The sequence below is a fragment of the Pelophylax lessonae genome, assembly GCF_965119305.1.
Source record: "Pelophylax lessonae genome assembly, chromosome: 4".
NCBI classification, from domain to species: domain Eukaryota; kingdom Metazoa; phylum Chordata; class Amphibia; order Anura; family Ranidae; genus Pelophylax; species Pelophylax lessonae.
Genome location: NC_138771.1, coordinates 15,869,822 through 15,883,840, shown reverse-complemented (window position 1 = coordinate 15,883,840; position 14,019 = coordinate 15,869,822). Strand labels below are relative to the sequence as shown.

The 14,019-nt window shown below is 43.8% G+C and overlaps 1 protein-coding gene and 1 long non-coding RNA gene across 2 annotated transcripts in view; one reads left to right on the top strand and one right to left on the bottom strand.

Moving 5' to 3' along the window:
• LOC309552212 overlaps positions 1 to 14,019 on the bottom strand; it is a 603,675-nt gene that overhangs the window by 394,198 nt on the left and 195,458 nt on the right. The window lies entirely within an intron of this gene.
• MAP2K5 (mitogen-activated protein kinase kinase 5) overlaps positions 1 to 14,019 on the top strand; it is a 308,258-nt gene that overhangs the window by 211,692 nt on the left and 82,547 nt on the right. The window contains exons 15-16 of the mRNA XM_082253022.1: positions 3,408 to 3,458; positions 13,297 to 13,368. Coding sequence (XP_082109148.1) covers positions 3,408 to 3,458; positions 13,297 to 13,368 — 123 coding nt within the window. The remainder of the gene's footprint in view (positions 1 to 3,407; positions 3,459 to 13,296; positions 13,369 to 14,019) is intronic.

Below are 14,019 nucleotides of genomic sequence, written 5' to 3'. Positions count from 1 at the left end.
AAATAATAATAATTAATAAAAATGAATGTTGAGCAAAACAAAGACTGCGAAGTCTGGGCAAGACCCTCCCCCCAAATTGTAATTAATTTCCATCTCTATGCTTCCCCAGAGATCACCCATCAGGTTGACCCCTGACCTTCCTGTCATGTCACTTTGAATAGGCTCCTTCTCTGGATAGAGGCTGCAAGGCTCTGGGGGCCACTAGCTATTCTATTTGGCCCCACCTGCTGCACTGCCAGACTCACTCATACAGGCTGTCGTATTGTGTCTTTAGCTGTGTCTGTCTTCTCTAGCGAGCAGTGTATGTCAGTCAGGGTCTTCAGAAAATCGTGACACTTCTTTGACTACCAAGACCGTCTGTGAAGGGGGGTGGGGGGGTTTAATTATTAGGAATGAAGCTGTGTAATGACTTGGGTTGTCTGCATAGTGTATGGGGGTTTATGCATTCCTACCATCCCAAGTCTTACTTTGCAACAGGTTACCCTCATACTTTACAACTTGTGCATAATCGGGGCTAGGAAAATATTGGCTTTATAAGTTTGTAGCACATTGACCTTGCCATCTCTGCATGCCCTCATTTTGCATAAGCTGTTGGATTTATTTTTGTGTCTACAGTGCAACTGGTCATCAAGCAGTTATCACAGAAGTGTGACTGGTGTGCCTCCCTGACCAGCACAGAGCTGTAGGGCAGGGGTCTCTGAACTTTCTAAATTAAGGGCCAGTTTACGTTTCTCCAGACTTTGAGGGGGCTGGACTGTAGCCAGGGTGAGTAGAAAATGCCTTGGCATTATTGGCAGTAAACAGTGCCCCCTCATTGGTATCAGTTGGAGGAATAGTGCCCCCTCATTGGTGTCAGTGGGAAGAATACTGCCCCATCATTGGTGTCAGTGGGAGGAATAGTGCCCCCTCATTGGTATCAGTGGAAGGAATAGTGCCCCCTCATTGGTGTCAGTGGGAGGAATAGTGCCCCATCATTGGTATCAGTGGGAAGAATAGTGCCCCCTCATTGGTATCAGTGGGAGGAATAGTGCCCCCTCATTGGTATCAGTGGGAGGAATAGTGCTACCTCATTGGTATCAGTGGGAGGAATAGTGCCCCATCATTGGTGTCAGTGGGAGGAATAGTGCCCCATCATTGGTGTCAGTGGGAGGAATAGTGCCCCATCATTGGCAATAATGGGAGGAATAGTGCCCCATCATTGGCATTAGTTTGAGGAATAATGCCCCATCATTGGCATTAGTGGGAGGAATAGTGCCCCATTGTTGGTGTCAGTGGGAGGAATAGTACCCCATAATTGGTGTCAGTGGGAGGAATAGTGCCCCATCATTGGTATTAGTGGGAGGAATAGTTCCCCATCATTGGTATTAATGGGAGGAATAGTGCCACATCATTGGCTTTAATGGGAAAATAGTGCCTCATTGTTAGTGCCCTGTCATTGGTATCTGTGGGAGGAATCGTGCCCAATTGTTGGTGTCGGTGGAAGTAATTAAGGCCCACGGTTGAGGTCAGTGAGAGGAATAGTGCCCCATTGTTGGTATCAGTGGGAGGAATGCTGCCTAACATCAGTGGGAGGTATACTGCCCCAAGGGGTGGGGTACTATACAAATGCTAGCAAAGGGCCACAGTTTGGAGACCACTGTTCTATGGTAATACCCACCAGATGAACACTTGATAAATACTTGTTGTCTGATTGAGCTTCAGATTCAAAATTAAAGGGGAAAAAAGTTAAGCCTAATATCAGGGATTGTGTGACCATAGTGCTGGTATTCCAGGACCATCATTGACTACAATGTAATTACTAGGGCTAGAAGAAGTGGAAGCTCTGCTTATCCCCTGCTCAGTAGTAATCCCCAGCTCTGCTGATCCTCTGCTCAGTAGTAACTCCCAGCTCAGCTGATCTCTTGCTCTGTAGTAACCCCCAGCACTGCTGATCCCCCGCTCAGTAGTAACTCCCCGCTATGCTGATCTCCCGCTCAGTAGTAACTACCAGCTCTACTGATCTCCCCCTCAGTAGTAACTCCCAGCTCTGCTGATCTCCCGCTCAGTAGTAACTCCCAGCTCTGCTGATCTCCCGCTCAGTAGTAACTCCCAGCTCTGCTGATCTCCCGCTCAGTAGTAACTCCCAGCTCTGCTGATCCCCCGCTCAGTAGTAACTCCCAGCTCTGCTGATCCCCCGCTCAGTAGTAACTCCCAGCTCTGCTGATGATGTCTTTCTGGTTCACTGGATTGCTTTTTCATGCGGCGGAAGAGGGCACTTCTGTTAGCTGACCATAGAGATGACTGAGGACTGAAACATCCAGATCAACTCTATTGTCTAAGAAACCAAAACGATGAGTATTTTGTCACTTCCAGTTTCGGTCTAATGTAAACAGGCCTGTGAAAGCATCTGATCAAACCGATCAGATGTTTTTTAAGGGCAGAGGAGAGTCTTGGTCTAATAGACCCTAGATGTCTCAGTAAAGAGAACCTTTCACTGCCCGTTCTATCAAAAGGGATGTTGTTCCTGCCTTGTGATAACAATTCAAGTTAAAAAAATAGACACAGTGTAAAAAATAAAGTTAGTTAGCCATCCGAAGTTATCATTCATATGGTCTTGAGATCTGCTTTAAAGGATCAACGAGTTTCGTGGGAAACCCCACTTCCTCAGGACCTCGGATCTCAGTACAAGGATACAGTACCAATACAATACAGTGAAACACGTTGACCCTTTAAAGCGGATCTCAAGGCTATATGAATATCCATATCTTCGGATAGCTAACTTGTGCATATGGTTTTAATAACTTTTTAATATTTGTTACACATTAAATAAAATGTTAAAATTTCATATATTAGTAATATATTGTCTGTTTATATTTTTCTAGTAGTTTGTTATATGTATAAAACATTTTACCACCCTTCATTTTATTTTCTAGGGCCTCTGATATAAAAATATATGATGTTTTGGGTTTTAAGCATTTTTTAAGCAAAAACAAGCAGATTTTTACATTTATATGAGAAGTGTTAGAATAGGCCTGGGCAGCAAGTGGATAATCTGGGGCTGCCTCTGTGTTTAGTGCTCACTAAATCACTATAGGAATGTTTTCTTACTGTAACCTATTTATTCCCGAATCTTGGCGAGAAAGCTGATCGTATTTAAACGTTAGGTGGCTGGTTAGTCTGAAGAAAGCTTTGTCACTGATAACACTTGCTTTGTTTATAAGGGAAAGCGAGAAGTGTAATCATCTTCTGTTTAATGCCTGCAGATAAAAGCACTCTATATATTTTTTATTTTGTCTTTTTATATCATTACTCTATTCTATTCTTTTTTTGCTTGATGGGTGGATTAAATGAGAAATAATTGCCCGTTTTATGCTGTTGTCAGTTTAACACCCTCGTTTCTTTTTGTTATTTTTTATTTTTTTTGTTAGCTAGTGAATTCAATTGCCAAGACCTACGTGGGTACAAATGCATATATGGCGGTGAGTTTGAGATCATGGGTCTTCTGTGTGCTTTGCTTGTATCATATGACTGTATATTGATTAGTTGCATAGGAAACAAATGCCTTTGTATGCAAACTTGTCAAAGTTCTGGAAAATTGAAACTGAGCGTGTGGTGGAAAACAAATGACGTAAGCTTGGGTTATCTTCAGTGGAACCAGGAGATCTAGGATGCAAAATTCGGCATTTCCAGTTAATATGCTTGAGCTTGTCATCTCCTGAGCCTCTACGCATAGCCTCACTTGACCTATAGTGGGTCTCTGGGCAGCCTCATTGACCCACATACAGGCTCTAGAGGGGCGAGGTCAGGCTCATCTTTATGGAACATTGGAGCTTTCCATATTCATTTTGACCTGTTGCTTTCACTGAAGGTGGCTTCTGCTTAGAAAGTCTGTCATCATATATTCAGTTTGAACTGCTTGTCATTGCAATGGGGTTACCTAAAGTGGTTGTAAGTCCCTGAAATGAAAAATGAACAAAGCATATCCTTCTATAATGTATCCAGTTCCCGCTGTCGTGGAAGTGAATGGAGCTTGGAGCATAGAAATTCGCTTGGTGCGCTGAAAACTTTGCTGCACTGAAAAGCTCACTTGGGTATATTAATACGATCCAAACGGCATTAATCCCTTGTACTGAAAAGTACAATGTACAGCTCTTTTGTATAAGGTTAGCCAAGCGCTTGGCGACATAGAAAGAAACAGACGCTCACTGTAGTCAATTCGATGCCAACTGAAGGGTCTCTCTGTGTCCTACAGAGCAGAGCTCAGGTTTATTTACAGCAAGAGAACAAAAGGGGGTTACAAGGGAGTGGCTTCAAGACCACCAATCACAGATATGTATACATTCAAAAGTACAATAGAAAAGGAGTGAATATTTATGGAATAACACGGGTGTGTGTAGAGACTCTGCCAAGTGAACAAAGCAACATGGCTGCCACATGGGTTCTCATGGACTCGGCCACGCTAATTCACAAACATACACTGATCATAACCTGTTAAGAGTGAATCCTATATAACAGTGGTGCTCAACCCTGGCCTACAGGGCCTACTAACAGGCCAGATTTTAGGTATTACCTTGGGGAGATGCAGACTAGAGTACTGCAATCACTGAGCAGCAAATGATATCACCTGGGATGTATTTCAGTTATCTTGAAAATCTGGCCTGTTAGTGGGCCCTGTAGGCCAGGGTTGAGGACCACTGCTATATAATATAGTTCATAAAAACCATATTTGATAGTGATCATGCTATTGTTCCAGTGAATGGGACTTTATTATATCTGCAAAAGACAATAGCAGCAGTATTTCAATCATATGGATCAAATATGACAGAAAGATGCCAGCCATTAAAACGATAAGAATTCCACATCACAAACATATCTCCGCAGTGAATACCGGGGCCCCGGCTGGCTGATATACATTTGTGCGGTGGAGTTTTCCTTGCACTGCCATAGACCTGGACTGGCACCGCCAATAGGGATGATCAGGCTACAAGTAGCGTGCAGTCTCCATTTAATGGAAGGTCTCCACATCTACAGGTCTTTCCTCAATGCCAGTTAAAGCAATATTCACTGTGCATAGCGATTACCAGTAAACGGACACTGGGAGACATAATGGCAATTTAACTAAAAATACATCCTAAAGAAATGTCCACATAAATATTAATAAAATTTCCACAACACCGCCCGGGCTATGGCAAGATGATGCCGGCGGGACCTCTCGTCGATCCGGGTGGACATCATATGACTATCTCCCGAACTGTACCCCGCTTATCTGTCACCAGTTGCGTCCACTGATCACTGTACTGGCCCGCTTGCCCGTAACATGTGATGGCTGTAACCAATCACAGCAGGTCACACAACAGTTGTAAACAATGGATGGCTTCCTTTTAAGCCATCCATTGTATACAATTGTGTTGCTAGCTGTGATTGGTCAGTGTAATCACATGGTACAGACTGGGCCAATCACAGCCCATTTGTACCATGTGATTAGCTCTGGCTAATCACAACAAAACAAACTGAATAAATTGATTTCATTCCGTAAAATGCTTGCATATAGCAAAGAAATGCATTGCTATATGCAAACATAATGTGTAAAAAAAAAAAAAATACTGGTCACTTCCCCAGAGTAGTATAATGTTACTAATGAAACATTATATTGCTCTGATCAAAGTTAAAAAAAAAAATGTAATAAAAAATTGCAAAAAAAAAAAGTTTTGTTTTTTTTCGTACTGTCACCAGTCAATTTCCCTTATCAACGCCACACCCGTTATATGATGACGCTGTACTGCACTAAAATGACAATTTTTTTTTTTTCATTTCTTTATTTTTCAAAAACTTATGACAAAAAATGACAACTTCAAAAAACTTGCTAGGCCTCTTGCTAAATACCTTGAGCTGTCTTCTTTCCAAAAAGGAGTCATTTGGGGGGTGTTTGTACTGTCCTGGCATTTTTTGGGCCCCAAGAAATGTGATAGGCCGCCAGTACATTAGGATTGATCAATTTCAGATATGCATAGTTTGGGGACTATATAACTTTCCTACAGGCTAAATAATTTACACTAATTTGGGTTATTTTCACCTAAGGAATGTAGCAGAATTTTTTATTTATCAAAAAATTAAAAACCAGTGGTGATTAAATACCACCAAAAGAAAACTCTATTTGTGCGACCACAATGACAAAAATTTAGTTTTGGGTATAGTTGTTGCATGACCGCACAATTGTCATTCAAAGTGTGACAGCGCTGAAAGGTGAAAATTGGCCTGGGCAGAAAGGGTGGAAAAGTGCCTGGTATTGAAGTGGGAATATTAGCCTTATATAAAAGCACCAAGTGCTTACCTCTCTCTGCGGTCTGCAAGAGTCGCTTTTGACAGTTAATCCCGACACAGTATCACAGGAGATGGCCCCGCTCCCCCTCCAGCAACTCAGAGGGCAATTTGACCGCCTCGGCTGTGCATGTTTCCTATGAGACTTTGTAGAGGAGGGGGGGGGGTCCTTTCAGTCCACTCAGGTTCCAGATTACACTCAGCTCTGCTCTCTCTGTTCTGCAGTGTTTGACATCAGATTGAGGTGCATGCCAACCTGTAGACTTGCCTTTTTTATTTATAACTGACTGTTTTACTGAGCACCAGGAGTACAACTATCACTATACTCCAAGCGCTCTGATAGGAGTGATGATGCTTGCTCTCATAAAGTAGCACTTCTCTACGCCCATCCCCTGTGCTGCCCATTTACAGAAGGCTTTGTATTTTGCAAACAAGTTCACAATACAAAGCACTCTGTGACTGGGCAGGAGGAAGGGAGGGACAGGCAGAGCATCTGCATACGACTCTGCAGCTTTCGGGAGCTCTGGCATCGGAGTACCAGAAGTTTAGCAATGGCTGTACTTCCAGCACTCCAAAAAAAATTGTAAATCAAAGAAATAAGTCCCTGAGGTGGCATACACCTTGTTTGACTTTACCTCACGTAATCCAGAGCAGTTTAGAAAGTGGCTGAATTCCTGAAGTTCGGCTTTAAAAAAAAATAAACTAAATACTGTACAATAAAGTGGTTCTAAAGGCAGAAGGTCTTTCACCTTAATGCATTCTATGCATGGGAGGGGGGAGGACATGCACAGACAGACACGCAATCCTGCTCCCTGTCGGTGTACAATTGTATCAGCTGGTTCAGTCTCAACTGATGGCTTATAAAAAGGTGTCTCATTACCAAGGTGTCGCACAAGAAACATCTCATGATGGGCAAAAGCAAAGGGCTCTCTCAAGACCTTCACAACCTTGTTGCAAAACATACTGATGGCATTGGTTACAGGAGGATTTCTAAACGTCTGAATGTTCCAGTGAGCACTGTTGGGGCCATAATACAGAAGTGGAAAGAACATAATTTCACCATAAACCAGCCACGACTTGGTGCTCCTTGCAAGACTTCTGACAGAGGAGTGAAAATTATCAGAAGAGTTGTCCAAGAGCGAGGGACCACTTCTGGAGAGCTTCAGAAAGACCTGGAATTAGCAGGTATAATTGTTTCAAAGAAAAAAATAAGTAATGCACTTAACCGCCATGGCCTGTATGCACGCTCACCACGCAATACTCCATTGCTGAAGAAATAGCATGCTGAAGCTCGTTTAAAGTTTGCTGCACAACATTTAGACAAGCCTGTGAAATACTGGGATGATGAGACCAAAATTGAACTCTTTGGACGCCATAATATGCACCATGTTTGGAGGTCAAATGGCACATCACCCAAAAAACACCCCCCATACCAACAGTGAAGTTTGGAGGTGGGAACACCATGGTGTGGGGCTGTTTTTCAGCATATGGTACTGGCAAACTTCATATTATTGATGGAAGGATGAATGGAAAAATGTACCAAGACATTCTTGATAGAAATCTGCTGCCATCTACCAGGATGATGAAGATGAAACGAGGGCGGACATTTCAGCAAGACAATGATCCCAAACACAAAGCCAAGGAAACTCTCAATTGGTTTCAATCAAAAGAAAGAAAATAAAGCTGCCAGAATGTCCCAGCCAATCCCCTGACTTAAATCCAATAGAAAATCAATGGAAAGAACTAAAGATCAGAGTTCATAGAAGAGGCCCACGCAAACCTCAAGAGTTGAAGACTGTGTGAAAGGACTAGGCCAAAATCATAACCGGAGCAATACATACGACTAGTCTCTCCATACAGGAGCCTGCGTCTTGAAGCATTAAAGTTATAAATACATTTCAGTTAGCGTGTTCAATACGTTTTCCCTGTGTCATTCCATTTTTTTACACATAACTTCATTTCTGAACTTATTTGTTTTAGTTTCTTTGTATGTATAGATTGCATGGGATGTTACCGACATGCGGTTAACATTTAATGTTAATAGAACCTTTACAAATATAATTACCTAGCAAAATGGTGACGTGTTCAATACTATTTTTCTTAACCACTTCCCGACCGTCATATAGTAAAATGACAGCCGCATAGTGGTTGTCCCATCCCGGCTTGGCGTCATATGAAGTCCAGCAGGTTTGGCTGCTCGGGCGCACAGATCGGTGATCGGTGATGCGGTGTGTCACTCTTGAAACACTGCATCTCCAATCCCGGTAAAGAGCCTAATGACATAGGCTCTTTACCATGTGACCAGCTGTGTCCAATCACAGCTGGTCACATAGTAAATAGGAAGTGATGTTGATCGGCTTTTCTCAGTTCGCGTCTGAAAGGCGACAGTAGAGGAGAGCCGATCGGCGGCTCTCCTGACGGGGGGGTCTGTGCTGGTAATCGGAGCATTTATTACCAGTGCAGACCCTTGGGGGATGCTACTAGAGCCACCAGGGATTGGCCCACCCATGTCCACCAGGAATTGGCCCACCCATGGCCACCAGGGATGCCAATCAGTGCTCAGGGAGCCTGTTAGTGCCCTCCTCATCAGTGCTGCCCATCATTGCCATCTATCAGTGTCGCCTATCAGTGCCCATCAGTGTCGCCTATCAGTGCCCATCAGTGCTACCTATCAGTGCCGTCTATCAGTGTCCATCAGTGCTGCATATTAGTGTCTCATCATCAGTGCCACCCCATCAGTGCCTCCTCATCAGTGCCTGTCAGTGTGGCTTCATCAGTGCTCGTCAGTGCAGGAAAAAACATATTTATTTACAAAATTGTATAACATAAACAAAAAAACTTCCTTTTTTTCTTTCAAACTTTTTGGTCTTTTTTATTTGTCTTTGCAAAAAAGAAAAAACCTTGCAGTGATCAAATACCACCAAAAGAAAGCTCTATTTGTGGGGGGAAAAAATACATAAATTTGGTTTAGGTACAGTGTTGCATGACCGCGCAATTGTCATTCAAAATGCAACAGCGCTAAAAGCTGAAAATTGGCCTGGGCAGGAAGGGGGGTGAAACTGCCCTGTATGGAAGGGGTAAAACACGCTCTCCTTGCTTCGTACATTTTTTGTACATTCTATGCCTTCATGCCAACACCATTCATTCCACTAGGAATGCCCAGGCAGCCTCTTGTAGCAGACACCTGTAGCCCTTGAGGGGTTAAATGTTACTTAGCTCACACAGATATTTAGTTGGACAGTAATTAAATTGAGGGTCCTTTTGATGGCATGAAGGCAGATCCCAGGTGTGCATTAAACGGATTGGCACTTGAAAGGGAATCCATCTGCTAATTGGAATGCGGGATTAGATCCAGGAGGAAAGACATCTCTATTCCATATTTATCTCACCGCTTCCATTGAAAATATATCCCTTTTTTAACCCCGTAATCCGCATCCACTCCGTGCCGAAGAATGCTAAGCCTGCTGTTGATAAGTTCTTGGTCTATAGCAGGCAAGAGGGAGCAACACATTAGAATCCCAAGTTGTGACTCTTATTTACTGTTCTTCCTTCTCACCAGCGCTGACCTGGATATGCACACAGAAGACACTCAGCTGGCACTAATTTCTGAGTTTGTTTTCTTGTTGGGAGGCCCCGGGGTTATGAGGCTGCGAGAGGAAGTGCGAAGCAGCCAGGTGCATTAAGAGCACACTGAGAAGCTATGTCAAGGGAACTCTCCTACCTTTTGTCTTACGTTCTCCTGACCTTGGCACAATAAAAATAATTCATATCTTCAACTTCAACCTTCGAAGCAAACAGTAACTCCAAGTCTGCACTGTAGGGTATCTTTAGTCCACCAAGGATATAATCAAGTAGCCATGTTTAAGTCTATTGTATACACCAGTGGTCTCCAAACTGCAGCCCAGGGGCCAGATGTGGCCCTTTGCTTATTTTTATCCAGCCCTGGGGGCACTATTTCTCCCTCTGATAAAAGACACTATTTCCCCACTGACACCAACAATGGGGCATCATTTCTGCCACTGACGCCAACAATGGGGCATCATTTCTGCCACTGACGCCGATAATGGGGCATCGTTTCTGCCACTGACGCCAACAATGGGGCATCATTTCTGCCACTGACGCCAACATTGGGGCGTCATTTCTGCCACTGACGCCGACAATGGGGCATCATTTCTGCCATTGACGCCAACAATAGGGCATCATATCTGCCACTGACGCCAACAATGGGGCATCATTTCTGCCACTGACGCCAACAATGGGGCATCATTTCTGCCACTGACGCCAACAATGGGGCATCATTTCTGCCACTGACGACAACAATGGGGCATCATTCCTCCAAATGACACCAGTGATGGGGCACTATTCCTCCTACTGACAGCAACGATAGGGCGCTCTTCCTCTCACTGACATCAACATTGGGGCACTATTCCTCCCTTTAACATCAACAATGGGGTACTATTTCTCACACGGATACCAGCATCAGGGTACTATTCCGCCCCCAATACAAAAGATAGGGCATTGTTTACCCCCATTGATGCCAAGACATTTTATACTCCTACTGGCCATGGTGCGGCCCCCTAAAGTCTGCAGGACAGTAAACCGGCCCTTTGTTTAGAAAGTTTGGAGACTACTGGTATACACGATCAGACATAACTTTATGGTGAATAACATTGATTACCTTTGTTAGAATGGCATTTGAAAGTGGGTTGGATATACTAGGCAGCAAGTAAACATGTCCTCGACCTGAAAGCAGAAAAAATGGGCATTGCCATTTGTTGTGTATGGGGCTGTGTAGCCATAGACTGGTCAGGATGCCCAAGCTGACCCGTGTCCGCAGCCAAAAGTGCCTACAATGGGCAAATAAGCATCAGAACTGGACCATGGAGCAATGGAAGAAGGCGGCCTGGTCTAATGAATTACATCATTTGGGTGGCTGGGTGTTTGTGCTTCACTTACCGGGGGAATGGAAGCCATCAGGATGCACTATTGGAAGAAGACAAGCCAGGGGAGGCAGTGTGATGCTTCAGGGGTAATGTTCTGCTGGGAAACTTTGGGTCCTTCCTTTAATGTGGATGTCACTTGACACATACCACCTACCTAAACATTGTTACTGACCAAACACACCCCTTCATGGAAATGGTGGGGTTGATTTACTAAGACTGGAGAGTGCAAAATCTGGTGCAGCTCTGCAGAGAAACCAATCGGCTTCCAGTTTTTATTGTCAAAGCTTATTTTAACAAGCTGAAGTTAGAAGCTGATTGGCTGCCATGCACTGCTGCACCAGAATTTGCACTCTCCAGTTTTAGTAAATCAACCCTTATATTCCCTGATCAGAAGGATAATGCGCCCTGCCATGCTGCAAAAATGGTTCACGAATGATTGAGGAACACAACAAGGAGTTTAAAGTCTTGACTTGGCCATAAAATTCTCCAGATCTGAATCCGATCGAGGTTCTGTGGGATGTGTTGGAAAAACAAGTCTGATCCATGGGGACCCCATCATTTATGCTGTTTGTCTGAGCTTTCAGAAAGCAGGTGGCGTGGAGCTGAAGTTAAACTCTGCAGAGCTCAGTGAGAGCTGATTGGTGAAAATAGACACACCCCCTTCACAAAGCACACAGGAACAGTGCTGAGGCTGTCAATCACAGGCTTTGTGCTGGAGATTCATCCCCTGTCACCTTTTTATCTCTTGGTGTCAGGAAAACTTGTCTGAAGTGACTCATGCTGATAGCAGATGAAGTAGGCAACAGACAGAAATGACACTTGGGGGGTTGATTTACTAAAGGCCAATAGACTGTGCACTTTGCAAATTGCAGTTGCACCCAGAGCTTAGAGCAAGTTTCTTGTATCCGCCCATTATCCGTGTGGGTATATATAAGAGTATGCAAGCTCTTCTGTGTTGATACCGCACTTGAAAAAAGAGCAGGCATGCCCTGTGAGGCTCCCGCACATGCTCTGAAACGCGTTGTGCCATTGGTTGCCCGTTTGGTGGCATCACGCAGGCGACTTTGCTTTCTGAGTGGATACGAGTAGAGCAGAATCCGGAAGCCGCCGGCCAACTAGCCTGACGGCGCTATGGAGAGACATCGCTTCCTCCCCTGAACTAATGGTGTGGATTTGAAATACCTGGATGCTGACTCCCATTATCGGATTGCCGCTATTTCAGATCAGCTTTTATTCCACTGTTCTAAATGTGAGCAAATATTTATCATCTATTACACTTAGAGGCGCTCCGCTTTTTTTTTTTTACTTTTAGTAAAAGAGGAGAAGCTCTGCTGACTTCCATCGTCCAATCACGTGCAAGCAAAAATGCTGTTTTATTTTTTATTTTCCTTGCATGTGATTGGGTATTCTTTGCAAAGTAAAGCTTTACCTCATTTACTAAGCTCTGGAGCAACTGCACAGTCTATTTGCATTTAGTAAATTGACCCCTCAGAGACCAGTGCAGAATATAGAGGGATATGCTTTATTCATATTTCATGTCTGAGATTTACAACCACTTTAAACCTAAACAGGAACTATAAGTCTCCATTCACACTAGTCCGACTTGTCAGGCGACTTGGTCAGCCTGACAAGTCGCGCACCGTCGCGTCCCATAGTGTAGTACAGGAACGGTTCTAACAGGAGCGACACAAGTCGCTCCGACTTAGAAAAAGGGTCCTGTACTACTTCGGGGCGACCTTGGAGCGACTTGCATAGACATTCATTTTCTGAAGTCTGTGCAAGTCGTGCCGAAGTCGCGGTGCACGCGACTTCACAGGTCGCCCCCTAAGTCGGATCGCCGTAGTGTGAACCGAGTCTTAAGGTTTTTGGTCAATTAATAACTTTTTTTATTGTTTATTCACTCATTTTATGATACTTTTTATTCAAAATAATAACAAGCCTGATCATTGAATCAGAAGCCTGAATAATCCTGATAGGTCCACTTAATATTAACAAATGTACTTCTCAGCCAGATGTTTTGCTCCGATTCTGACTGCAGCTATTGTTGTATTTTCAGCCTGAGCGGATTGCCGGGGAGCAGTATGGAATTCATTCCGACGTTTGGAGTCTGGGAATCTCATTCATGGAGGTGAGAATGGCTGAATCACTCACACAGACACGTTTCGCTCTGGTAACGCATTGCACATGGCAGTCTATATGTTTCTGCACATGCTTATAGCGTATGGGAGCATGAAAGGCTTTCTCATCATAATCCCGCACCATATAAGGCAGTGCCGGGTGCTTATAAATGGAACATATATTCTCCCCAGGAAAAGGACAGAGCTGAAGTAGAATAATAATTTCATATACGGAGAGGCCCAATCCCTGGAGCTCAGTGACAGTGATGGTAATCATAATAACTCTATTTATATACAGCTCGCTTCCCAGGAGTCAAGTGCTTCATTATCACAATATAAAGGTAACGTTTTAAATAAGTAGAAGTCAAGCACAGGAATAAAATACAGTTTAGAAGGAATGATGTGTGGTTATAGAATGTGACTCTCCACCGCTCCCTATTACCGGAGTTCTTCCTCGATGCTTAGCACCTCTGAAGATGGGTCAGGTTCTGTAGTTTGGTGCAGGCTGTAGAGATGGATGTCATTATGGGGAAGATTTACTAAAATGGGAGTGCAAAATCTGGTGAAGCTCTGCATAAAAACCTCCTCTTTGCTGTACCCAAAATCCTTAAATACCATCCCCCCTCCTCACTGTATACTCCCAATCCCATACTCCCAATACT